The 26283-nt window shown below is 37.1% G+C and overlaps 2 protein-coding genes across 2 annotated transcripts in view; both read right to left on the bottom strand.

Moving 5' to 3' along the window:
- The window catches only part of slc5a6a (solute carrier family 5 member 6a), a 558624-nt gene that overhangs the window by 356764 nt on the left and 175577 nt on the right, over window positions 1-26283 (bottom strand). The gene's annotated exons all lie outside the window — the stretch shown is intronic.
- opn5 (opsin 5) overlaps window positions 12929-26283 on the bottom strand; it is a 44138-nt gene continuing 30783 nt past the window's right edge. Inside the window, exons 4-7 of the mRNA XM_051072042.1 lie at window positions 21303-21473; window positions 19068-19402; window positions 18656-18900; window positions 12929-16926 (exon numbers count right to left, since the gene is read on the bottom strand). Of these exons, the coding sequence (XP_050927999.1) occupies window positions 16860-16926; window positions 18656-18900; window positions 19068-19402; window positions 21303-21473 (818 nt within the window). The 3' untranslated portion in view covers window positions 12929-16859. The remainder of the gene's footprint in view (window positions 16927-18655; window positions 18901-19067; window positions 19403-21302; window positions 21474-26283) is intronic.

The raw sequence follows: 26283 nt of genomic DNA, 5'->3' as shown, positions 1-26283 counted from the left end.
AGGCAGTGTTTTTCTGCTGGTTGATATATCTGACCCATTGGTGTGTTTTACTGTGTAGACAGTATAAACATATCTTTATAACAACTATGTAAACCTGGTCGATAGCTAAGTCTTCTCTTCATTTTTAATGTCATTGTAGCAGATTCTCAGTACAGGTGTTGTGATTAACTTGTTAACCATGCTGATTTTGAGAGCTTAGCAAATTGTAATTTGATCCATTTCTCAGTGCAGCAAAGCAGGGTTTACTCATCTTTACTGTCTGATTCATAGGAAGCTTTTAGAAGAGCCCTTAGAAAAGAAAAATATATTGATGGTAAAATCTGTAGAAACTGATTTACCCAGTATACATATTAATAGGGGAAAACATATTTGGAGGGTTTGTTGCCTTCATGGGAACAATAAGGCTTCTGATATGGAGCCTTTGTTATGTGTATTGTAAACTATTCAGTGAAAGCAAAGAACAGAATACTACAACACGTCCTTTCCTGTACGCTGCACATAACAGACGAATAATCAGCTGCTCAGAGCTTGGTATAATTAGCAAATCCTGTTGATGCATTTATATGTGATAAAGTACAGACCAGGGAATGAGTTACAAGATATAACTAACTTAACTCTAACTTTAACTTATACTTTCATGACCAATAGTCAGATAGCTTCTACTTGGTTTTGTTGAATGACCACAGACACAGGAAAAATATGTGAATGACAACAAGAGTGATGTCACTGTTTTATTTATGTAGAACAATATCACAAATTTGACTCAAGGGGTTTTACAATCTGAGAAACCTCAGGAACAGTGTGTATATGAGTTGCTTTTACATTTAAATTGCTTTTGAAAAATTAGCTGGTTTAGTGTGGACACTGTTGATTAGCTGCAAAGTTGTTTCACTGGTCTACAGTCTGAAGGATTCAAGAGTTTAGAGCTGCAATGATTAGTCAATTCATCAATCTGTTTTCCACAGAAAAATAATCTGCAACTCTGTTGATAATTGTTTTTGTCACTTGTGAGGTTTTGCTGTTTTTCATTGTCTTATGCAATAGTAAATTTTATATCTTTAGATTTTTGACACAACGGGCGATTGGATGACATCACCTGACATCACCTTTGTTTTAAGTAACTGTGATGTAAGTATTTTCCAGCGCTTATAGACCAAATGATTAATAGAGGAAATAATCAGCCGTTTCATGGATCATAAAAAATATAGTTGCAGGCCTAATTAAATGTCTAAAATATAATGTATTAGCACAAAAAAAGAGTTAAAAGAGAAAGTTATGACACATATTTAATGTTCTTTTAGGCAGTGTAATATCAAATGTAGTGATATTTATCATAACACAGATGAATATTTAAATTCACCCCAAGTCTTTAAATGCTGTCAAGAAATCAAAATTTGGATGAATCACCCTCTGCAGCTGCTCATAAACAAGAATTAGCAACATACAGTTTGCATGAAATAGCTACAACACCAATACTTCAGCATGTACTGGCAGTTTGTAAGAATTTAAACAAAGTAGTCACTAAATGTTGTGAAATAAACACACGTTATCCAATAAGGATTAGATGAGAGCAAACACAGCTTGTGTATATTTTTGTGATGTGTGTGACTTCTGCAGTTGTACACTCATAAACTCTACTTTCCTCTCAGTTGTCAACATCAGCTATGTGAAATAAGACAAATCTTCACGGCAGCAGCAAACGAACAAGCAGTCTTCCATAAATGCAAACACCTAGGTGATAAATTATCAGCAGAAAAATACCTCGCGGACATCCTAGCTTAGAAAATAGAAAAAGCAAATGAAAAAATGTGCAAAAGGGTCAGACCAAAATAATCTGAGTAAAATATCCTGAATCTTTTTTCTAAAGCTTTTCACAGTAAGTGATTGAGCAGCCAACTGCATCATCTGCCCAATTTTCCATTTCTGGCACTGACTGCCAAATCAAAATGATCTGGATGTACACACTGAAGCATTTTGGTTAGAATTTGAGCCCATTTGAGCTTGTGTACTGTATACATTACTTGTGTAGCGAGGAGCTGAACACCACCGATCAGACCAGCCAGAACTAGAACCATAGTGAGTCGTTGATATACGGGAATGTCTCAGTTTCAATTTATTAGAAGACGTATGCTTTTGAATGCTCTGAATATTTTAAATGTAAACTCTTTTTCTACTGCCTGCTATGTTGAAGCTATAAATAGTATGCATATGATCAATCTTTTATACTTGACAGAAAAAAACATGATTTTCATTAAAAGAGCTTTTGTCTATGAACAACTTGTGAGTGATTTCTGTTGATTTTTGTTGTCTATTTCAGTAATATATTTCCATCAGCCGAATAAAAAAACATGGTTGTTTGTTTGTTTTTCTGCCATCGAACATGTTTTCATGCTGGAAATGGGTGGTGGTGATGGTCATGTGAAGAACTTCAGCCACTGTCGTGTTTACCATACAAGAGGTTAGAATATATTCACCAAGCAGCGCTACATCTTCAGGGCAGTCTGGATGCTAGTGAGTCACTATTGGAAAAAGATGAGACAGGCCAGCTGGGTCAGGTTAGAATGCTAACTTCAGTAGAGGAAAAGTGATAGAACTGGAAGCAAAACATTGCCATTGCTTTATACTGCAGAGGACATCAACTTGCAACATTGCTTCTAGACTGGTAATTAAACAGCAGTTAATGCTAATATTGGCTATGTGGCAATAACAAAATTTAAAAATAGCTCCTTTAAAGACAATGCCTGCAGTTTTGCAGAATTACATATATGTCTAGTCCTCGACCCACTTTTTCAAAGGTGTTGACTAGGAAAAAAAATACATGACCTTTGTTAGGTTATTCATCACAGCAGGCTGACGGTTTCCCTTCACCTCCAGCTTCTGCACCATGCTAAAATCTCTTCATTGAATGCACAGAGATGCCATCAACCCTCCTGATAGTCCTGATAACAAGGCAAACAAACCAGCTCCCAAAACAACTAACAAACTGGTACTGGGATTAGTAATTGTAATACAATGTAATCCTTTCCGCTACTTGTTACTGGCGAATGTAATCATATTACTGTAACATATTAAGTACACTGTCCAACATTCTATAAGTGTGAGACAAGAATTTACAACTCTGGGAAGTTGTTATGGCAGCAATTGTATCCTATGTCTCCACAACTGAAAGGTAAAAAGTAGAATGAGCTTTATGCAACCTCGGTTAAATATACATTTGTCAAGAGTATCCTGTTTTTTTAATAATGTCACACTCAAGATCAACTTCTGTGTTCTGTGACTCCTGTCTGATTTCAGTTGAGACTGTTGGTCAGCTGTTTGAACACCATTTATGGTAATCACTAGATTGCCCATACTGTGTCTGTGTTTTACAGCTTTTGTCCGACTGCTGCTTGCATGAGTGACAATCCCAGTAAACTTCACAGTGTAGTCAAAGTATAGACTTACAGGAACTGGGGCAATGACAACAGACCAACACATACTTTAGTAGAGTCAACAAGAGACAGACATTGCACCAGTACCACTTACCTAATTAAACTCAAGATCATACAGAAATAAAGTCTGTCATCTCAAGCCAACTGAAGTCAAACAAAAACTAGAATGAACAGTTGCCTCTCAAATTACATCAATCAAAGTGATCATTGAAAGATGAACTCAGGTGGTGCTGCTCTTTCGCAAAGATGGAAATGGTTTTTTTCAGGGCAGCGTCTCTGTGTGAGGGTGTGAAATGATTAAAGTAGGAAGTTGGAAAGTGCTTAAGTGGGTCATGTACACTTGGCAAAGCTTCTCAACATTAATCAAAGTTAAAGACATTCACAGTATCAGCCTTTGTAAGATAAAATATGCTGATATGATAACATGGTTCACAGCTGAGTAATAAAAGTGAAACATAAAGGATTTGTTTAATGCATATTTTGAGAGAATTAGACTGTGGCCATGTAGACATTTACATTCAATATAGTGTAAGTATATGTCTATTATAACAAAGTAAGTACAGAATAGAGACCTTGTTTCCTCTTGTCAGATTTCTGAGGTATATTCTTTTTTTTTTTTTCATTTGTTTGATTTGATTTGTTGTCATGTTTCCAGGTAAAAACCTTTTACCTCTGATTTGTTTTAATCTTTGTATGGAATCCCATGTCTGCCAGGAAAAAAATAGATGCAAGAAAAGTTAAATAAACAGAAATACCCATAAGTCAAAATTGTGATTGTAAATCAAAATTACAAAATTTGAGCAAATCAATCATTTTTTACTCCTTTATTCTGAGCAAGTGTCTCAAAAAAAGTTTTGTAATTTGAAACTGGTTGCACACTTACTCATAGTCTGTTAATTGGGCAGATGCCAAATTAGTGCCTGGAGAAGTATTTAGATTCTTTACCTGAGTAAAAGTTACAAAAATATTCAGCTACAAGTAAGGTTTTCCCATTCTAAATATTTCTCAAGTAAAATTGTATCAAAATGCACTTTAACTATCAAAACTAAAAGCAGAGGATGTGTTATATTACATATTGGATTATTATGATGTTACAGAAACATGTAGGCAACACTTAAATGTAGTGGATGGTTAACTCATTCTGTTGGATATAAATTAATCTCTAATGAAATATCATATTTGAAAAGACTATCATAGATTGATTTATAAATATATGTGTAAAGTAATGAATAGCAATAGCTGTCGAGCAGATGTAATTTAGTTTTTAAAAAGTGCAATATTTCCTTCTGCAGCAAAAAAAATTTAATATTTAAAGTACCTCAGAATTGAACACATGTGTAGTAGTTGAGTAGAGACCTATAGGGTCAGTGTGATGTGTATGGTATGAAAAGAAACTATGATATTAAAGGTGTTGTATGTAAGTTTCTGCTATTGCTATGGCTATTAACCAACATTAGCATAAACAGCTGTTTATTTAAGTTTATTTTGTTTATTTTGTTTATGCTGTGAGCTCAGCATCAAACTTCAGTCCTTTACTCGTCAAGAGCTCTTCTACTGAATCAGCCTGCTAACCAGCTAGCACAGGCCCATTACATCTTGTAATACCACTTTGCAATAGAGAGTTACTGTAACATCCAGTCTGCCCTCAGCTCAATATGAGAGGATGAAGAAGTAGCGCTGCCCAGAGGGTGTGTTCTAGCATCTTGTATTGTAAACGTAACGATGGCTAAAGCTCTTGCAAACAGCCATTAATGCTAATGTTGCTTATTTAGCGATAGCAAAAACTTACATAAAACACCTGTGAACCTAAGTAGATGAGTAAAGAAACATAATAAATTCTGATGCTTTGATGGTATAAATGCCATGAAAGTTCACTGAATGATTAGACAGCGTTCTCCACCACCGTTATCAAAACACTAAATGAGAATATCTTTTGTATTGGTCCATCACCTTCCCTTTTCTTCTATTTTCTACTTATCACAACAATAAGATAAATTGCGTGCCCTAAGGTTTTTATTACATTATTACATAATCCACAGACCCTGTTTTATAGAGGGTCCTTCTCCATAATCACGTTGCATCTCCCTGAATTACTTTGTGTTCCTGCTGCACAACACACTGGGGGCAGGTAGTATTCTGGTTTCTGGGGCACTGGGTAAAATACAATGAAAGCCTGTATTGTCTGGTGTGTGTGCTTTACTTAAAGGGTACACACTGCACAGAAAGGGAGGGGAACAAGGGGTCCATAGGGGTCTAATCCAGCCATGGAATGAGAAGCTGAACTGGTGGAGGTTTTGGTAAAGAATTTGGCATTTTGGTTGCTGACAACTACAAAAATAAGAAATCATTTGCTGGAGCAGAGGATTGGTATTCTGTTATGTCTTTTGTGGTTTTAACAAATTGTTATTAGGCCTATCAAATTCAAGGCAGTGATAACATCAACAGTTGGTGTACAGACAGACCTGTGCTTCACTTTATGATAGCATTCAAGTTATTCATTGTTCCAGCTATAAACCTCAGGAATGATATTGTGTTTGTTTTGTGTTAAAATTGATTTTTTGAGATGTTTATTATCCTTTTGGAAGATGTAGAAATGCAATCTTTTTTTGTTGTTGTTTGTATGTTTAGAGCTCTTGCTGCTGTTCAAAAAACCTCTGATTTTATCACTTTTACTCTGTGGTGGGAGAACTCAGTATCTCTGCATTATAGTGAAAATGCTCTATTACATACATTTTTAATGCAATATAAGTCCTGTTTTTGAAATCCCACCCAAGTAAAAGCTCAGAGGTATTAATAGTGAGAGTAAGTACTCATGGTTCATGTTAAAAAAAAATTCAGTGTTGTCCTGTTCTTTCTGACAAACCAAATAATTGTAATCCTTATAATTTTGTAATTAAAACACTGCTCATGTTCATAGGATTGTAAGATGTTTTCAGTCATCACAAGGTTCTGCAGCAGGACAAGACCGAGACAGAATCAGCCGAATTCACATGAAGCATGGTTAATTTTAGGACATGTGAGGAAACCCCCCAAGACTCTGCGTCCCAAGTGACAACAAACTTTGGCTCATTCTGGTCTGTTTTCTCATTGAATAAAAGCTTACATCAGAAGTTGTTGAAGATGTTAAAAACATCCTCCTGTGACCAATAGAGGTCTATTGATCAAGTATTACCTGATCAATTACTGTTTCTAAGAAGATTTAGCATTAACTGAGAGGCTTCTCAATCCCTACAGAGAGCACTCCCCTCAGTGCTGAGCTTCTTATGTGCTACAGTATTTCAAACAATCCTATACTTCTGTGCATAAATTTGTGTACAAATTAATTTGTGTTGCTTACACTGACTAAAAAAATTGGTTCTTTTGACTCAGAGTCAAAATAACACTGAGTCACTGAGTCAAAACACATATTAACAACAACATATATCATGTGAGTGAGTGAGTTTAAACAGAGCTGATTTAGAACAGTTCACAGCCACACCATAACTTAGTTATTGGGTAAATAGCTTAAGAATAATATATAAAAAATAACATTAATTCTGGGTAAAAACAGTACATTTTCTCAGGTGTTTTTTCCCCTCTGGATAAAATTATCCATTTTCTCAATTACAGAAACTTGTCTTTCTCGCCCTGTCTTATGTGTTATAGGTTTGGTGAAGTAGAAAGCTGCTCCTCGGACCCAAATGAATAGGCCCCCTCCTTTCGTGGTGGTGCATGTTGTATAGGGTATCTGACCTGGACCTCCTTAAGGTCTGGGAGTGGCCCACAGAGGGAGAATGCAAAGGAAACACGGACAAAAGTAACTACATGTATCTAGTCTAATTACTTAAGGTTGTATGTACAGCTGTCTTTTATTGTTGTGCCTTACTGTTAAGAACTCATCGAGTACCATTGACAAACACCACAAATTATTCCATCATTGCATCAGTGCTACAGTGACCAAGATTACATCCATATATGACTGTAGAACATGTGACTGACACCATATTCATTAAACTGCTGTTGTTTCAGCCTCTGCGCCACAGACTTTGACTGTAACTTAGATGAAATTAACAGTAGTTCTTGACAAATACAAGCAGGACTAATTTGCCATGAATTCTGTATAAATTAAGTCTTTTTTGTAAAACAAAATATATATATATATATGGCTGCCTGAGAACCCATGCCACTTACTCTAGCAAGTGGAGTTCTAATTCAGTGGTCAGGGCTCTGTGCAGTTTCCCCCTCACCAAATTTGGTCAAGCTTTTCTTTTTGGACCAACTGTTGCCACAAATTTGGAAACACATGGTTGTCAAAAATATTGTTTACTATAGCATTAAGATTTTCCTTAACTGGAACTAAGGGGCTGAGTTCAAACCATGAAAAATAGCCTCAGACCAAAAGTATACATGTGGGCAGTGCTGTCCATATATAGTGTGCTGGTATTTAGTTACCGTCACTCCACAGGAGTTCATAATTAGCCAGACATAAACAACAATGGCTGATCACATTGTTTTGAAATTTACATATAACTTAAAACTAATAAAAACATCGTTTTTTCATTTTGAATTTTTTCATCTTGAATATATCGAGTCCATCTTTTCAACAGATACATTTGTGTTAGGTATTTACACAAATGAATGATATGAACAAAATGAACAAAATTGAATGATATTCCCTATTTTTTGTGTGTAACTTTTACAAAGAACACCAGAGGATATGGAGAGATATGGAGTGCAAATTATTCTGTAACAACATTCATGTGATGAATAATTATTATTTGTCATTGATTAATGTATTATGAATAGTATTATTAATTATCAATTATATTATCAATTATTGATAATACCGATAAACTGATTAGGTCACAGATGTACATGACATCACCTGTTTCCAACTGAGCCCTGCCCACTTTAAACCAGTGAGAAAGTCAGTGATGTGATGTGTGTGATGGAAGTCCTGAAGGCTAAGATCAGTTTTCTAAGTTTTATGTAACATTACTGTCATGTCTGTTTTTTGGCTAGAAATATATTTTAAGTGGTGAAAGCTTTCTGCCTGAAAGGCTTAAGGAGGTCAGGTGACATAATATAAAAATGGGTCAAACAAAAGATTTTCACCCAGGAGACTGGAGTTTGAATCCTGTTATATTTTTGACATATTTAACTTTGAAAAAGTAGCCTAAAATTTAAAAAAAAAATGAAAGAAAAGAAAACAAGGAACAAAAAACAAGAATGAGAAAATATATCTCATTCAAATATTTGTGCATGGTTGCAGCTTTATTTGAACTTTCAGTCAAGATATTACAGAACAAGACAAACTCTGCACTGTAGTGCTACTGGACTGTGTATGTTGTCAACACAAAATAGGTGATATAATAGGATAGTCACTCTGCAACAGGTGGTACTTCAAATACACTGCACAATAATATCTCACTGGAGTGATACAGAACAGTCAACACACATTTGGCACACAGTCCCATTGATGCAAGTGATGTTTGTGGACAAAACACATATAATGGCAGACTGTATATGATTTGTTTTTCTACTGTGATTTTTCATCAATATTTCATCAACATCAATGGTAGACAATAATTTGAAAAAAGACAAATTCAGCTGGATAAAAAATATAGCATTTTTCTTTATTGGAACCCACAGATACCAAGTCACAACAGGATACTGCAGGAAAATATGGATTATTACACACACAGTGTATGTAATGTATGAAAATGAAAAATGTTAGGATTACCCCAAAACATCCCTGTTCACACATATTCTCTATCTTTCATTCATTCTTTACCTCATTATCAAATATTGAAACTACAGAGGAAATTATTCCTGCACGGACAGCAGACTCATACATATTTTTGTAGATATTGCTGGTGTAAAAATGTTTGATTCAATTAATCACAAATCCAAACAAATATTGTAACAAATGGGTCAATACTAGCCTGGCCACCTGTGAGTGTAACTCACAAATAAAATACTGTATGTATGGGGCAATTAATGTATGTGTTTTGTTTTCATTTTTTAGGGCACCTACTGTAGTTTTTCATCTTTATTTGCACATTAGCTTGTTATTGTATATTGTCTTGACTTTGAACATTAATTGTGTGACTTTGTAGATTCTGTCTTATCACTCTATGTGGACATTGAAAGCACAGCCATCCTGCAACTGGGCCACAGCAGACCATCACACGTTTCTAGCCTATGTTCCTTCAGATGACAAAATATTTATAATTCCCTAAAACAGCTTGGCACAGCTAAGGATTAAGCTATATCAGGCTTTGCATATACACAAAGGGCAAAAGGGCTGCACATATGAATTGAATTTGAAGTGAAAAACTTTATTGTGGTTTTCATGTCAGTGCATTACTTTACATCATAATTGTTAGTCAAAATTCATGATAATCATGAAACAGATGTAATATTGTAGCTGTTTATGTGACTGAATATGCAGTTCTCTGACAGAAGTCAAAACAATGTACAACAGTAATTAAATATGTAAACAAAGATGAAAAGCAAAAGTAATGTAATTTGAAATTGGCAGTATTTATGTGCAATGTGACATTTTTGGAACAAAGGTAACCCCATACATTTCTCAGTGACCATCAGACCAGGGAAAAAAAACAAAACAATCAACAACCAGTACCTGAGATTCAGTTTGATGCCAAACAAGGACATCATTGCAGTTTCCACCATCCAACAACAGACCAGGCCACATCAGTTCAGATTTCTATTATTTATTCTGTGAAATGGCTTAAATTCATGCTTATGATTATTAAACAAGCTTCAGATTTTATACATGGATTTAGAATAAATTCAGCTCAGCTTGTGTTATAATGCTTTTCTTTGTGCATAAACAAGAAGTATCAGTCCTGATTCACAATTCACAGTACAATGTGCTTTCTGGAAAACTCAATCGGTTTCCATGTTGTTTCTATGTTGACATTGGCTTCGTACAAACCTGACTGAAATTACATAGCATCATTTGACCCACAATGTAAGAGGCAAGAAATAAAATGTAAAAAAAATCCTCTTTAATCAGCACATTAATTATTATAGGCAAAGTATTTAGATGTAAGCAGCAAGTTATGAGGGTCCGAGCAGTATAAAAATACTGGGACAAAATTGGACAGAATTTACCAGGAGATGTGCAAATTAGCTTGACTTGCCAGACATTTTAAATGGCCAAAAGACGAAAATACATGTACAATATAATGTAATATAATCTAATACAATAACCCTGCAATTAAGACTACTTTTTGAATGCCTTTGTGCATATTATTTAATAAAATAGTGGATTATAACATCCATCAGATTGTAAAGTGTTAATATTGTGTAAAACTGTTTAGGCTCCTGATATTTATGATTTTTTTCTTCTGAACTAACAAATTGCATTATAATTGATCACTCTGTAGTTCTGTAATTATTTTATAGGAATTTTTCTATTGTAAGATTGTAACATTTGAAAAAAATCACAATTGTCCATCTGATGATATACATGAGGTTTTTTGGGGGGTAGTGAACATTACATTCATGAATGTAATGAATTTCTTTACACGGAGCACCAAATGTGCCAGATTTCTAGAAGACTGGGTTTACAGTAATCAACAAACACAGAAAAAGGTTATGTCATATTTGAATATACTGTGAGATATTTTTAAAATAAAAAAAATCAAGACTGAAGCATGCTAATGATGTATGATGATCACAGAAAGTACAGAGTTGCTTTTTAAAAAAAAAACAAAAAAACAATTATTGACACCAAAATTCAAGATAATTTAAACTTTTGTCCCACTTAGGCAAAACAAACAACAAACAAACAAAACAAACAAAAGACTAGCATTCAAAAGCTGATTTTGCATATTTTGTAAATTGTTTTAAATCTGTCAAGGTGGAAAATGGAATGGAACTGAAATATGGACTATCATGTAAGAGTGCTTCCTTAAGTGACAAAATCTGGCCAAAGCTCAGTTGATTTTGGGAATATGGGGGGTAGTGCGAGGATGAAACAGAGCAGTGGGAGAAAAACAAATCTTAAACATATGTAAAGGGACAATGTGAATATTTGCTTCAAAATGTGGCTCATGGAATGAGAATTGTCCCTGCTAGTTAAGTATTATGGAGGACCACAGGTGTCGTGGAAAAAATAGGAAAAAATGTGTTTACAAATTAATTTACTAATCATTAAATAAATAGTCCAACATACAAAGTATTCCATTATTTGATTGATAAATAAACAAAGGGAGGAATTATGAAGAGAATCATGGCACTTGTGGTCCTCCATAAATCATTGGTTACTTTTGTAATATTCCCAAGGCAGTACAAAGGAAGGGGGGGGGGCAATATTGCACAACACAACTGATGCAAAGACACAGTGTGTTAATCTAGTGGCTAAATATAGACTTCAGTAAGTGGTACTAAAGAGTTGCTGGAGAATCCACAGAGTGTCTGACTTATATGGGTTGCAGTCATAATAGAGGCCAGTCAGGTGTTTAAGACAGTAGGACATGTCCAAACACTTAGGCTTCAGCATCTGCGCTGTGCTGAGTGCTGACACAAAGGAAAACAAAAGAGGATCAAAGTGGCATGTTTACAAAAGGCTCAGGAAGACAATGGCGTGCGAGTATCAGCAGCAAATGGAGCAACACCTCACTAGATCACTAGAAAAGGTTCAGAAAATATCAGAAAATCCAACAAACTGCTGCCATTGGTTGAAGAAGTGTTGTACTGGAGGGTTTACTGCCACCTGTACTACTTAAGTATCATTGGGTTTGCGATAGGGTAACCTGCAAATTTGCTGTAATTGCACTGGATTTGAAAATCAGTCAAATAGCTGGAATATGAAACACTACTTTCACTCAGACATTATTTGAAACAGTAAAAATAGTCAAACTAGGTTAAGTTCTGCACTTTGGTGCTGTGTATTACTGTAACTATGACTGATTGCTTTGGTTGAGGTTAGTCCAAATATACTGATGAAAACTGACTAAATTCTGTTTTCTGGTAATAGATTCATCAACAATCAACATCTGTTCTTCACCAGATCATTGTTTCATCCTCAGTGGTAGTAAACATGCCAGTCCGTCTAATTTTGTTATTCCTCGTGCACTATTCTCCTTATGCATCACATTTACCAACCTATCTCTCTTGTGTCCCAGGGTCATCTCTCTCTGCCTGCTTCCCCACCTGCTTATCTCCCCACCTGTCAGCAATTCCTTTTCATTCCATTTCCTTACTGAATCCGCAAATCCTAATTCAGTACTGCCATAAAGGTTTCTAACTTATGTATTGCAATATTTTCTTAAACGTCAGATAAACAAGATCAGAGATTTTGAAGGGAAATCTCTGATGGTTCATAAATCTCTATTATTATATTATCATTGCTGTATATATCCAACCCTATTTCAAAAAAATTACATTTGTTTTACCAATATTAAAGTGACAACTTTCAAACCCAATGGGAACAGAAATTATGTCCATACTGGAGAATTCTGCACTTTAGGACTTACATCCAAAGTACTGCTGGAGGAAACAGTAAGCCTTTTATACAGCAGACATGCAGTCTGACTTCACAGAAATTGCCTTATGTCACAGACATGCAATTAACTTTCACATGTTAATAAAGTGTAACCATTATTGTTCCAAAACCTTAATCTAGTGTTCTAGTTGCCTATGGGTCAGGTTGTTAGAATTTTAAAAGTTTTCATAGTTCATAGTTGTTTGAGAAGTCCAAATCCTGGCTCAATTTCACACTTCTGCACACCTGACCAATCATGGCATGAAGTGGGTGTGAATGTCAGATTGTATAATCATAGATGTTAAATACGGTCCCCCAGTATTGACGTTGGATACTCTGATGGAGTAAGCTGGTACTTAAGCCTAATCACAACTTTACTGTAATTTATTTGCTATGACCATTATCTTTCTCTAATGTTAACCATACTGTAGATTCCATGTGTACATATTCTAGAAAGCAACTTTTTAAAAAAAAAAACGTTGGCATTGGATGCAAAAAAGTCAAAGCACACAATCTGAAGTTTTGCAGAATAGTCCAAGTGCTGACTTTCTTGTCTGGTGAAGGTTGAAAGTCAGAGGGTTAGAGCAGCTGATGTTACTTGACTGTTCATGAACTTGCAGGGCTCTTCATTATTCATTCTTCAAAGGGCTTCATCTTGAATGGTTATACAACCAATTCTGCTCCTTCCAGGTGTGACTGCAGAAACTTGTATAACAGGACTTGATGTGGAATTGTTTGTGGCTCTTGGGTCTTCACTTGACACATGAACTGCAGGTGCTGGAATAACTCAAACAAAATGAATACAGATGAACCTGAGCCAGTTTGTTTGAGTACTTTCATTAGGCACGCTTAAGTCAAGAAGTACTGTGTCACTGTGTTTGATTTACCCTGATGCTGCAAGCTGGCTCTTTCTTGTTGACCTCAGTTATGACTGTTCCCTCTCCTCCCACCTCATTCCAGGTGACGGTGCTGTTGAACTCCCTGAGCACATATGAGCCTCTCTCTCTCTGCCAGCAGAGAAACATTCCCTGTATTTAACCTTCTGAATGACATTGAATACTTTCAAATTAGCCCCTGTTCATGATTCATGGCATGAGGGTGCAGAGACAGACATGCACAATCTTCAATAAATGAAACCCATCTTTTGAATATTGCTTATCTTCATTCCAGAAATGTGTATACATTAAACATTAAACATTAAGTAATGAACATTTTTTAGGAATGAGCCTCCAGGTGAGTGACATGGAAAACATGAAACCTAGTATTCTTTCACTGTAAAGGAATATTCTTAATGTAATGGGATACATCTAAGTAGTGCAATGAGAAAATCTTTTGGAGACTTTCAAGTGACTGTTGAGATCTGCAATGCAAGGGTCACATGACAGAAGGGGTCTGCAGGTCACATGACGGTAGCTACATTAGCTAGCTTGTTAACTTGTACTATAGAGGAACTAGAGAGGACACTTAACACAAGAGTCCTTGTAAAAAAAAAAAAAAAACAACAAAGAAAAAATACAGCAAAGGCAAAACACAATATAGCTGATGTGTTTCTGTATTATTTGTACAGCTTTTGCCTCAGAGAACTGCGAAAATATATATTATATCCATTATGAACTTCTAGCCCAGCAAAAGGTCCCCATCAGCACTGTGCAGATGTCCTTTTCAATAATCAATTCCTAGTGAAATGTGTCCATTGTAACACTTTTTTTTTTTTTTTTTTTGGTAACACATGCGCTTGCAGTAGTGCCCGGCCAGCCAGCTGTGGACATTTTAGCAGTTTAGCTTGCTAACCTTAGTTCTAGCATTGTTGTCACCTATCAGTCACATGAAACTTGCCATGCAGGCCATAACAGTCCATCTGGAGTCTTCACTCCCATAAGTCCTGGGTATGCAGGAGGTGGGAGGTGATTAGCTTAGCATTGAGACTGGTACCAGGGAAAACTGCCTGGCTCTGTCCAAAGTTCAATGTTCAGTCTACCATCACCTCTAAAGCTCACTAATAAATACACTTTTTGGTTAACCCATACACAAGTAAGCTGATGTACCCTGCCACAGGTCACTAAGAGTTACTAATAGTTAAAAAGAAGCAAAACAGCTTTTTAGTTTTACTTCTCTGTTTTGGTATTAAACAAATAAGACAGAGCATGTTAATTTATGATCTTTAAAGATGTTGCTGGATGTATTTGTTAATTCAGCTGTTTCCATCTGCTTCCAGTCTTTCTGTTAAGCTAAGCAAATTGCCTCCATCTCTACCTTCATAGTAAACACACAGACATGAGAGTGATCTCAGTCTTACCTCATCAGCGTATTTTCAAAAAAAATGATTTTTTTATGCATCATGGAAAATATGCTGTTATCTTTGTCCAAACAAACAACAAATTTCAAATACATAGATTACAAATGGTCCCTGAGTTAACCATAACTGTTTCTGTATCCATGGCCCCAATTGTGGTTACTGATAGAATGACATACATTTCTGAAGTTGTTTGTTTGAATGAAAATTGTGTGTCCATCCACTTATGTGTGACAATCCACTACATATACTGTATATGTGTAACACCAAACTGTTACCAGTGCATATTGAATGGTTTTGCAAGTAAAGTGCAGTCATCCTGTGTAGGTGTTTTCTTGTGACATGTTAAGCCTTGAGCTGCTTTGCTCCCTTGTGAACACTCATCTCAGAAATAAAAAGTCTTCGGATGATACTGCAAAATGACAATACCCTGTGAGTCCATTATCAAAGTTTCAGTTTCATCGACTCAAGCTTCACTCCTCCTTGTGTGCTTTTTAACACCTGATGAGAACAAAAGCTGATGAGTTGAGATGATGCCTTTTGACTGACATTCACCAACTGCTTCAGTAGGAACTCTAATACTAATACTACTAATACTCCACAATTTCCTGTTCTAACACATCCCAAAAGTGTTCCACTGAGGTACTCTGAACTCCTCATGTTCATGAAGTGTCTGGCGCCAACAATCATACCATGGTTAAATTCACTAACCTCACGTTTTTACCATTACTCTGATGTTTTAAGAGATCATTAACTGAAGCTCCTGACCTGTATCTGTAAGAATTTTATGCATTGCACGACTGCCACATGACTGGATGATAATTGCATGAATAAGCAGGTGCACAGGTGTTCCTAGTAATGTACTTGATGGGTGTATATCGGCTGTATACATGCCACAGGACAACAAAAGACAACAGCCTGTACAAACATGTAAAAATACAATTTTGATCTTGACAGTTACACCCAAGCCTGATTTGACATGGCTCACATCAGGTTGATCTTTTTTTTTTCATTTTAATTTATAGTTCAACTTTAGAATCAAGGTTGAAAATGAATGTAAAAATTACATTTTTTATAACATATTCTCTCTTTTGCAAGATTTTGATTCACAGAAACATAAAGCTCCTGATGTGACATAACTCTGGTTGAAAACTTCTCAATTTTACAAACCTGAGTTGAGCCGTATTATAGGACGAACACTCAGCTATTGTGTTACTCAACCAGTAACACATGTTTTTTTTGTGTTTGTGCGTGTGTTGTTTTTTTTTTTCAAAGCATAACAGACAGTGTCTGTAATACTGGAAAGCAAGGTAAAGAAGTTCACACAACATGTCACTTGTATGTAGTAACCACTGTAAAGACAACATAACTCCACCGATTAAGGAAAACCTTGTGGGAGAGATGTGTTTCCAAGGAAGAGAAGCTGGGGAGCTGGGGAAAGCGCACGAAAATCCAGCCTGGGTGTAAAAACAAGTGGCGAGACTGAGGGTGAGCAGCTGATGATGTCATAGCAGATGACAGGCAGCGTGTGAGTGGCTAAGTGTAGGGCACATAGGTCAGGGAACAAGGCAAAGTGTCCAAAGTAGTAGAGGTAAATAGGGGGTGATGGGGGAGGGTAACACAGTCTAAAGTGTCTGTCTCACATCTCGATGTGAGCTTCTTTGGCTGGTGGTGTGTCCTTTAATGAGCCAGAGACGGTGTAGAACCTGCGGTAAACATGAGAACAGGAGAAAACACAGGCATTGGTAAGACATTTTGTTTGTTTTTTAAAGGTCCCATAGTGTAGAGAGTGAGATTTCCATGACTTTTCTAGGTCTAGGTACTAAGCAGTACTTTGAACGTATCAAAATACTTGGAAAAATTTAGAAATGTGATGTCACAACAAAGCAGCCATGCACCAACACAGGGCATCTACTCTATTTTTGATCAATCTCTATTAAGGACTCTTATTAGTGTTTTGTTCAGTCTCTCCAACTTGCGTCTCTCCAGCTTTTAATCTTTTTAAGGCTATTCCTCCACTGATGGTTGGATTACTTTAATCTTGCGGTTTGAACTTTCCTATATTACCAGTCATGTCTTTTTACAGACAATAGCAAAGCTGTTTTGACTTGTGAGGACAGGAAGGTGCAACAGTTTAAACTTGCATTTATCCTGTTATGTCAGATCTGTTAGTTGCCCTTGAAAATTAGACTGAAGTGCGGCTTTCAATAAAAAGCTCTGAATTATATTTCAGTCCACTCACTGCAACAACAGTAGAATAGATTAGAGTCCAGCATTGCCCACATTCATACGGCACATGTTGTTGTGCTTGTAATTCACCTCGATTCTTTCTTCTAATCACGGAGAAAGAATGTGCTGTAGATGCAGAAAACTTGACCGCAAAACTTACAATTACCACTATAAAATGTATTGTAATTTTGAAAGGGTTAGAAAAAACACTGAAGGCTGGGTATTTCATTCCACAGGACTTCACAGTATCTCTGAAAGCTACAGCTTCATCCTAATCAGCACTTATAGTTGTTAGTTTATAAATTTATTTCTCTATAACAACCTATTTGTGCCATCCATTCTTTCTGATCTGTCTTTGCAGCTATCTAGGGATGCTACAATTTGGCATATGACTGGAACTATACATGCATGTGTACAATTTATGTAAAAACAAGTTTAGCATAATTTGACACTGTCTGGTCATATGTCCACAAGGGGAGGGCCATTATGGGCCCTACTACAGTAGTAGTATGGTAGGAAAGGACAACAAGAAAAAAAATCTTTTTATGGATTTTGTCACTGTAATGACCATTTCAGCTCATAATGTGTGTTAAGTTCTGGTGCTACAGATCCCACCACACTCTTGTTACCATGCAAACTGACAGGTACAAGACAATTTGCCTGCTTAGCAACTGGTTGGTAATCCAGCCCTTCATGTTCCCATGGGGTGCTCCAGTTTGACTGAGTTGTGACACTCAGAGGTGAAAAAAGGGCTAAAGGGTTAAACCATTTCTAGCAATTACACAATACAATAAGGTGGAAAAAGTTTTACTGTTTAAGAAACTCTAAAAAAGATCTGTTTAGTAACAACAATTCTGCAGGAATAATTAATCCTCTCTTAATAAATGTTAACATAAATTTTGGTTAAGAACATCAATACCTGAGGCTGGGCACATAAGAAGGAGCTTAGGGTAGTAGAGGTGACAAACAGCATTAACATGAATGTACTTGCAGAGTAATAGTGAGAAGTGTGAAGTCACAAAGGCCACATTATCTGTTATGTATTTAGTCAGCTAATAGCAACACAGCTGTGAATGAGCCAGTGATTCGGAAGCAGGAAGCTGATGCCAGTCAGCTAATGTAAGTATATCTCCAGTACTCTGCCTGAATTGTGTAATCAATATTTAATCAGGAATAAAGTCTAGAAGAATACTGCATGTGTTTTACCTTGACTTTCTAAAATGCCTGCGTTTCTTCAGGGCCTGAAAACAGGAGGATGTCATGCAGGAGTTTTTCAGGTCCACAACCTGGTAGATGATGGGATTGTACATGGCTGAAGACTTGGCCAGCAAGGTGGGAACGACAGACACAGGGATTGGCACTGAGTCTGGCTCACCAAATGCAGACACCACTGACACCACTGCATAAGGGATCCAGGCTATCAAGAAGCCTGCACAGATCAGCATTGCCACCTGAAAAAAGCAATATTCATGTCACAGATGTGTCCTTAACATGATTCCTGTATTTTATGAGCAGCACTGAAATGTCTTTTTTTCCTCTAGTTCCTCCCTCTTGCAGTCTTGCTATGTCCTGCTCCTTTATTTTCCCACAACCTCTCTCCTATCCGCCTCTTACTCACCTTTGTGAGTTTCATCTCAAGGTTGTGGCTGTTTTTGATACGGGCATCAAAATGCGAGATCTCCTTCGCAGAAGACTTGACTTTGAAGATGATCATGACGTAGGAGAAGACGATAATGCCAGTGGGGAAGATGAGACAGAAGAACAGGATGGCCATGACAAAACTCTGGCCAGACACAGAGGCCTGTGCCAGCCACCAGTCCAGTGTGCAGGAAGTCCCGAAGGGCTCTGGGGCATAGTTTCCCCAGCCGACAAGGGGCATGGTGGCCCAGAAGGCTGCATACGCCCACACAAAGGCCAAGCACAGGAAGGCGTGGTGGCGTTTTAGCCATGTGCCTGAGAGTGAAGGAAAAGACAGTAAGAATGATGGACTAGTGGTGACATAGTAATAAAAACCTTATTATCCCGATCCACACTCTCTCATTCCAACCTTACCAGGTGAGATCAAAAAGCTCAGAGACGGTGCATGCAGCGGGTGAAAGCAATAACCATCGTAAGTTAGTATTCCATGTTACGTCATGCAATCAACATCGGGAACTATGTTACACAAATTTTTGTGATCATTCGCATGTGCATATTTGCAGCTTCACCAGGTAGCAGCACCATGATTTCACAGTTGAAGAGCCTGCAAGTCTCCAGCACAGAAGAAAGCAGGTCAGCAGGTCCAAAAGCATGTTTATCATTTTCTTGAGGTTGTGTACCATGAATTCTTCCCCCAGAGTCAGACTATGAATTCTGACCTCTACTTCACCGTTCTGAGATGTCTGAGGGAGGACATTAAGGACAAACTACCTGAACTGTGGGATAATGGATTTTGGGTACTTGGATTTGGCTATCTGCTACTTTTAAAAGGTTGCTCCTCAGACACAGTGGATAAGATCAGGTGCAGATGGTGCTTGACATGCTTATATAACAGAACTTCCAGGGAGTGCTCCAAGCGTGGCAGGAGCATTGGGAGTGGTGTATTGCTGCACAAGGTGAGTAATTTGAAGAGGAAGCTTCAACTTAAATTAAATAACTTAAATTAAATATGTTTTTTGCTAGTCACTGTCTCTGAACCTTTTGATAGCACCTCATATTTTCTCTGCGACAGTGTGTGGATAGTATAAATCCTGATTCTCTTAAAAACTGCCCTCACATTGTAGCAACGGTTACCATGCATCACATCACACATGTACAGTATTTTCCACTTGAAACAACACATCTATTCACATAAATCACATTTGTCAAACAGCGCTTTATTCAGGCTGATTGACAATGTACAACCATTTCTGACATTTCTGAAAGACAATTCTTTAAAAAATACTGAGAGGGGTTTTAGGATGTGTGTGTTACTTTCTTGAGTGTGGTGTATATTTGATTTACACATAATTTTAGTGAACCTGTTGGATTACTCCCCTTAGGACAAGACATAGCATCTGTTGCTTAAGGCAATTTGAAACTAAAACTAATAATTGTGTACTTAGTTCAATAAAATTTGAATAGCAAAAGAGGATATAATTTTTTTTTTGACAGTGTCGGTACTGGTATTTAAGCTGGTCTAGTATCTGTATGGGCAAGCACATGTCAATGCCAGCAGCCAGTTAGCCAGCCAATAACTACAGTTCTAGGCTACAGGCTTCTAGGCTAACTCAGATAACTACCTTTTACAGCTGTGGTGAGCAGAACACATCCAGAATTATACTGTAGCAGGAGACCTTATCAGGTTTCTTCAGACTACTTTCTGCCAAAATCTGACATCTGAGGCTGCACTGAGCAAGGGCTCACCAAAACTAGATAGATGAAGACCAGAAAAATACTATCTGGTCTGATGAATCTGGATTTCTGTTGAGGCACGTCGCTGATAGAGTCAGAATTTGGCATCAACAGAATTAACCAATGGACCCTGTCTGAGTTGTTCTTGGTAGATTTTGAGCCCCTTAATGCCACAGCCTGTCTGAGTATTGTTGCTGACCATGTGGTTCCCTTTTTAGCCACAATTGACCTCATCCTCTAATGGCTGCCTCTAGCATGAAAATGCACCGTGTTACAAAGTCATTTCAAACTGTTTTGACGTCATTGCACTTCAGTGGCCTCCCCAGTCACCAGATCTGAGACCAATAGAACACCTTTTGGATTTAGTAAAACAGGAGGCTGGCAGCATGAATGTGCAGGTGACAAATACATGTCTGTGTACAGTAGTTGTACATGGAATTTAAATGTTTAAGAGCCTTTGCTGAGGAAGACAATGACATACCATATCTGAGATGGCAGATTTTGAGGTACCGGTCCAGGCTGACCATGGTCATCGTGATGAGACTCCCACAACCAAAGAAGAAGCCTGCCCAGCCGTAGAAACGACAGCCCTCCCAGCCGAACAACCAACGGTGGTAGAAACTAGATATAATGAAAAAGGGCTTTCCTGTCACTGCAAGAACAGAGAAGGGAAAGGACGGAGATGGGGAGGAGGAACATAAAAGAACAACATTTGTGAAGCAGAAATAGGAGGAAAGAGGAGAACATAAAGGCAAACAGTGGAGGTAGGGTTGGAGAAAGAGAGGGAGGGGTAAAAAGAGACAGAAGAAAGTGGTGAAAATATGATATTCTTTAGATTCTTCATCTCAAAAAACTTTACAGCAATGAATTATTAAATTCCAAGTTCAGTTCACCAACTTTTACTTTTTATGAACAATAATTATTGATTTAAATTAACTAGTGAATTAATGGCTTTGTACAAAGACAACATAGATTAAATGCTTATTCCCCATCTCTCACCATTTCTCCACCACAAATCACATACAATATCAGCATCTACTTAGAAATTATGAATAGGCCTTTGGTATCCAGTAAACTGTAACCTCTGAATAAATGAATGAAGTTTATATTATTGCTTCATTCAACTCACATATGCCTTGCCCACATGGACTTACAAAACAACACAAATTAATACAATCATACAACCAATTTGACTCTACACTAGGGTATGTAAGGGCTGTTTGACCAAGGTGAGTGATGGAGTGCTGCGTCCGATGACCTGGCCTCCACAATCACCTGACCTAAACCCAGTTGAGAGGTTTGGGATGAGTTGGACTGCGAAGTGAAGACAAAGCAACCAACAAGTGCTCAGCACCTCTTTCAAGACTGTTATATTCTATATGTGTTCCTTCATAATTTTGATGTCTTCAATATTAATCTACAATGTAGAAAATAATAAAGAAAAAACATTTAATGAGAAGGTGTGTCCACACTTTTGACTGGTACTGTATGTCAGCTGATAAATTATAAGAAATTGAAGTACTGCATTTACATTAATATAGGCATGGCTGCTGCAAGCCTATGCCACATTCTGTTGAGATGACACAACAGTTAAACTTGCTGGCCCTGCTGTGAGACTAAATAATATGCTATAGACAGAAAACTCCCAATCAATATCTTGTAATGCTGATGACAAAAGCCCTTCTCTCCTTCTCTCTAAAGGATAAGACTGACATCACTCTGTTAGCCAGTCTGTCAACACTCTCCATCCTTCCCTACTCTGTCTATAGCTCTCAACTCAGGACCAATCCTCGCAGGATTGTGTTCATCCTGAAAATGTAAATGTTAAACTTAATAATTTATTAAATTAAATTAAAAATGTAATGGATTTTTTAAAAATTATACTTTTTTAAGGCTGAATAATTTCCTGTGCTCTGTAAATTTCTGACCTTCTCTCCTTTTCCAGTATTTTTTATTCAATGGATAAAAGCAGAGATACATGTGACAGCTCTTATGACAACTTGTGACAAGAGTGCCTCATTACTGAAGAGCATAAAGGGGAGTAACAGCGGAGAGGGGAGGGACTGCTGATTGTTGAAAGCTATGCACTAGTAATTCTTGTAGTAAAGCCTGCTTAAAAGGTAATGGCCTGAAATGTGTGAATGCTTACGGTAGTTACAGTGTTTTCATGAGATTTTTGCAGTTGAACCCTGTACAGACTACAAGGTTTAAAGAGCTCAGCACAAAGTACCAGTGTCTTCCTTAGTGCAGCAAACCACAGTGAATCTCTGACTGTTGCTGTGTGTGTTAGATGTGGGCCCTCTTCCTGGAGAGCTGGACAAGCCAAGAGTTATGTGGCACGCCAAACCCAAGCAGCATAAAAGGGATAAACATCAAAACCTCTGGAGGCAAGAATGCATGAGACGTGATGAGCCGAATGTTTTCTTGGAATCACTAAAAACCCAGCGGGGCATGTACACACGGTTGCTCACATGGTCAGAGGCTTAATAGCATTTACATATTCTGAGTCACAACAATAATGACAAAGAAACCTTCAGCTATACAAATCAGGCAAATGTTTTGTTTGCCCTTTGGCTTGTCTAGCCTGGTGACAGGGCCCATTGCTGTTACGTGTTTTCCAGCTCATGTGAAAGGGATCATTGCTTCTAGGTTCTAACTATGTCATTCCCAGCAAACAAACACCAAGCTCATTGCTCTATATTGCTCTGTATTCTAGCAGTCACCTTCATTTTAATATTATTCCAAGAAACTCAAGAGTTTCTCTTACATTCATTCAGATAGTGAAAAGTTAAATTGTACAGTGCTGAAGGTTTTTTCTCTTCATGCAACTTCAAAGTGTGCTGAATGTTGAAGATTCTTAAAAAGTAGCTCAGTTGTCTGATCAGTATGCAAAATCAGTGCCAGCTTTCTCTCTAAAGGATAAGACTGACATCACTCTGTTAGCCAGTCTGTCAACACTCTCCATCCTTCCCTACTCTGTCTATAGCTCTCAACTCAGGACCAATCCTCGCAGGATTGTGTTCATCCTGAAAATGTAAATGTTAAACTTAATAATTTATTAAATTAAATTAAAAATGTAATGGATTTTTTAAAAATTATACTTTTTTAAGGCTGAATAATTTCCTGTGCTCTGTAAATTTTAGCATGTTACTGAATTTGTTATATCTTTCACCTGTTGTGTTACTAACGTTAACTGTTTATTAGCATAGCGGCGTGACCCCCTGGCGCATGGCTACCAGAAGAATATCATTAGGTGAAAAGGTTATCCAGCATACATTGGGGATTCTCCACTATGGATCCTTTACAGGTATTGAACTATTTCAAATATTTCTTCAAGGTTAGGGTTTGACTGAAGTTGAATGTAAACTTCATTTCCAAATGGCCTTTTAATTGCTGTAATCAAGACGTGCTGAGAACTAGAACTGTCACATAACCCCTGCCTTGCCCTTGACCCCTAATGCTCCTGGCGAAGCTAACACTTTATTTTCACCAGAACTGAGGGTTAATATTTTGCCTGGTGTTGACATAAGAGAAAATGTCACTTTCCTCCAAACCACTATTAGGATTACGATGAATCCTTTGGGGCTATGACCATCATCAATATCCATAGTGAATTTTATCTAATGAAGAGATCAGTTTTCAAGCTATATGTTGTATTTGAACCATGAATATTCATACTAAATTTTACGGTCAGACAGATGTCAAGATGACTCGCTCTGGACCAAAGTGTTAGATGTAAAAACAGGCCAACTCAATCAACCAGCAGAGTGACCTCATCATTCTTTAGTCCTTCAGGGCAAAAACTAATATCAATAATGGTGGATATTCATGATGTTAATGTATTTGGCTTCTCTTGATCTGGAGGTTATATGTTCAAATTGATTGTTCTATGCATGTACTTACTTTTATTAATTCTCATCGATGTTTTTGTCTTAAAATGCCAAGAAACTGCAACATGATTTGGAATATGTTAACCAGTTTTAGATGCCTCAGTAGACTAACTTTATTTAGTACAGGAGAGCACACAATGTTTCCCACTGAAACATGAGAACAGGTCAACCAGAGAAGGATTAGTGAGGATTACAGCACTGAGGACATCAACGATGTTTATATCAGTTATATTATACCTGGGAAAAAAAGAAAAAAGAAAAAAGAAAAAAAAAAAAAAAAAAAAAAAAAAAAAATATATATATATATATATATATATATATATATATATATATATATATATATATATATATATAGCAGCAGGTAGTTGGTTTGATTAACTTACACTGAACAGCCACAACATTAAAACCAGTGACAAGTAAGGTGAATAACATTGATCATCTCAGTACAATACAATGTCCTGCAGGGAAACCTTGGGTCTTGACATTCATCTCAATGTTACTTGACACGTACCCAAAGGCAAGCACTCCCCAGTGGCAGGGGCCTCCCCCCACAAGACAGTGCTCCCACCACACTACAAAAACTGCTCAGAAATGTCTCGAGGAACATGGCAAAGATGTTCTAGGCAGGTCCCACTGTGTCGCAAAAACAGCTCTGACCTGTCTGACCTGACATTGTCAGTGAATCCTTTGGGTCCTGTGGGTTGCAGGGTTTGGCCTCCATGGATCCAACTTGCTCCAGTGTATTCTACAGATGCTGGATCAGATTTTCATCTGGGGAGTCTGGAGGCCTGGGGAGTTTGGAGGCACCTTGGGGTTTTTGTCGTGTTCCTCAAGACATTTCTGAGCAGTATTTGTTGTGTAGTGGGAGGGCTGTCCTTTTCATGTTGTGGCTGATCAGTGTATATTTATTTTAATGGAGCCTCTGTCATTTGACAGTTCACAATCAATATTGTGTATTTCTTTAAGTCATAGTGCATATCTGTTGATATCCAGGCTCAGGCATTTTTCCTTAATAACATCCATGTGTGTAAAAACCCACAGCATTTTAATTATATTTATCCATCTGCCATGACATATGCTCATAGGAAAAACTGCCATAGGGCAATTGCTGCTGACATAATCATGAAATAACTTTGATATGTTCTAATAAGAATGTAGATTGCATGCATGACAAAAACTGTCTTTTGTGTCTTTATTTATTTACTTTTCTCTGCCTCCAGCACCATCTGTACAGTGGCATTCATTTTTACTGAAACTCGGACTGATAGATTGTCCATCCTCACTAAATAATTCCATGTCTGAAATGTTTTATATATGTGCAGTTACAACATATATTTATAAAAATACAATCAACTAACTATATTGCATCATTACCAACAGCATAGGCATTTGATGCACAGACATAAATAAATGGAAATCTAGATTGTACTCATAGTTGAGTTAGAGTTTATATTAAAGCAGAGCAGTATTAGCAGTGTACAAATATATGTACAAAAGTTCATCCAATAGTTGTCAGTCTGGACAAAAGTGGTGGACCAACTGACTGATACTGCTGACCTTGAAAGTAGCTGA

This window comes from Lates calcarifer, linkage group LG7_1 (assembly GCF_001640805.2).
Source record: "Lates calcarifer isolate ASB-BC8 linkage group LG7_1, TLL_Latcal_v3, whole genome shotgun sequence".
NCBI lineage: Eukaryota > Metazoa > Chordata > Actinopteri > Centropomidae > Lates > Lates calcarifer.
Note: the sequence above shows the minus strand (reverse complement) of the source record. Positions and strands in the feature narration are given on the sequence as shown.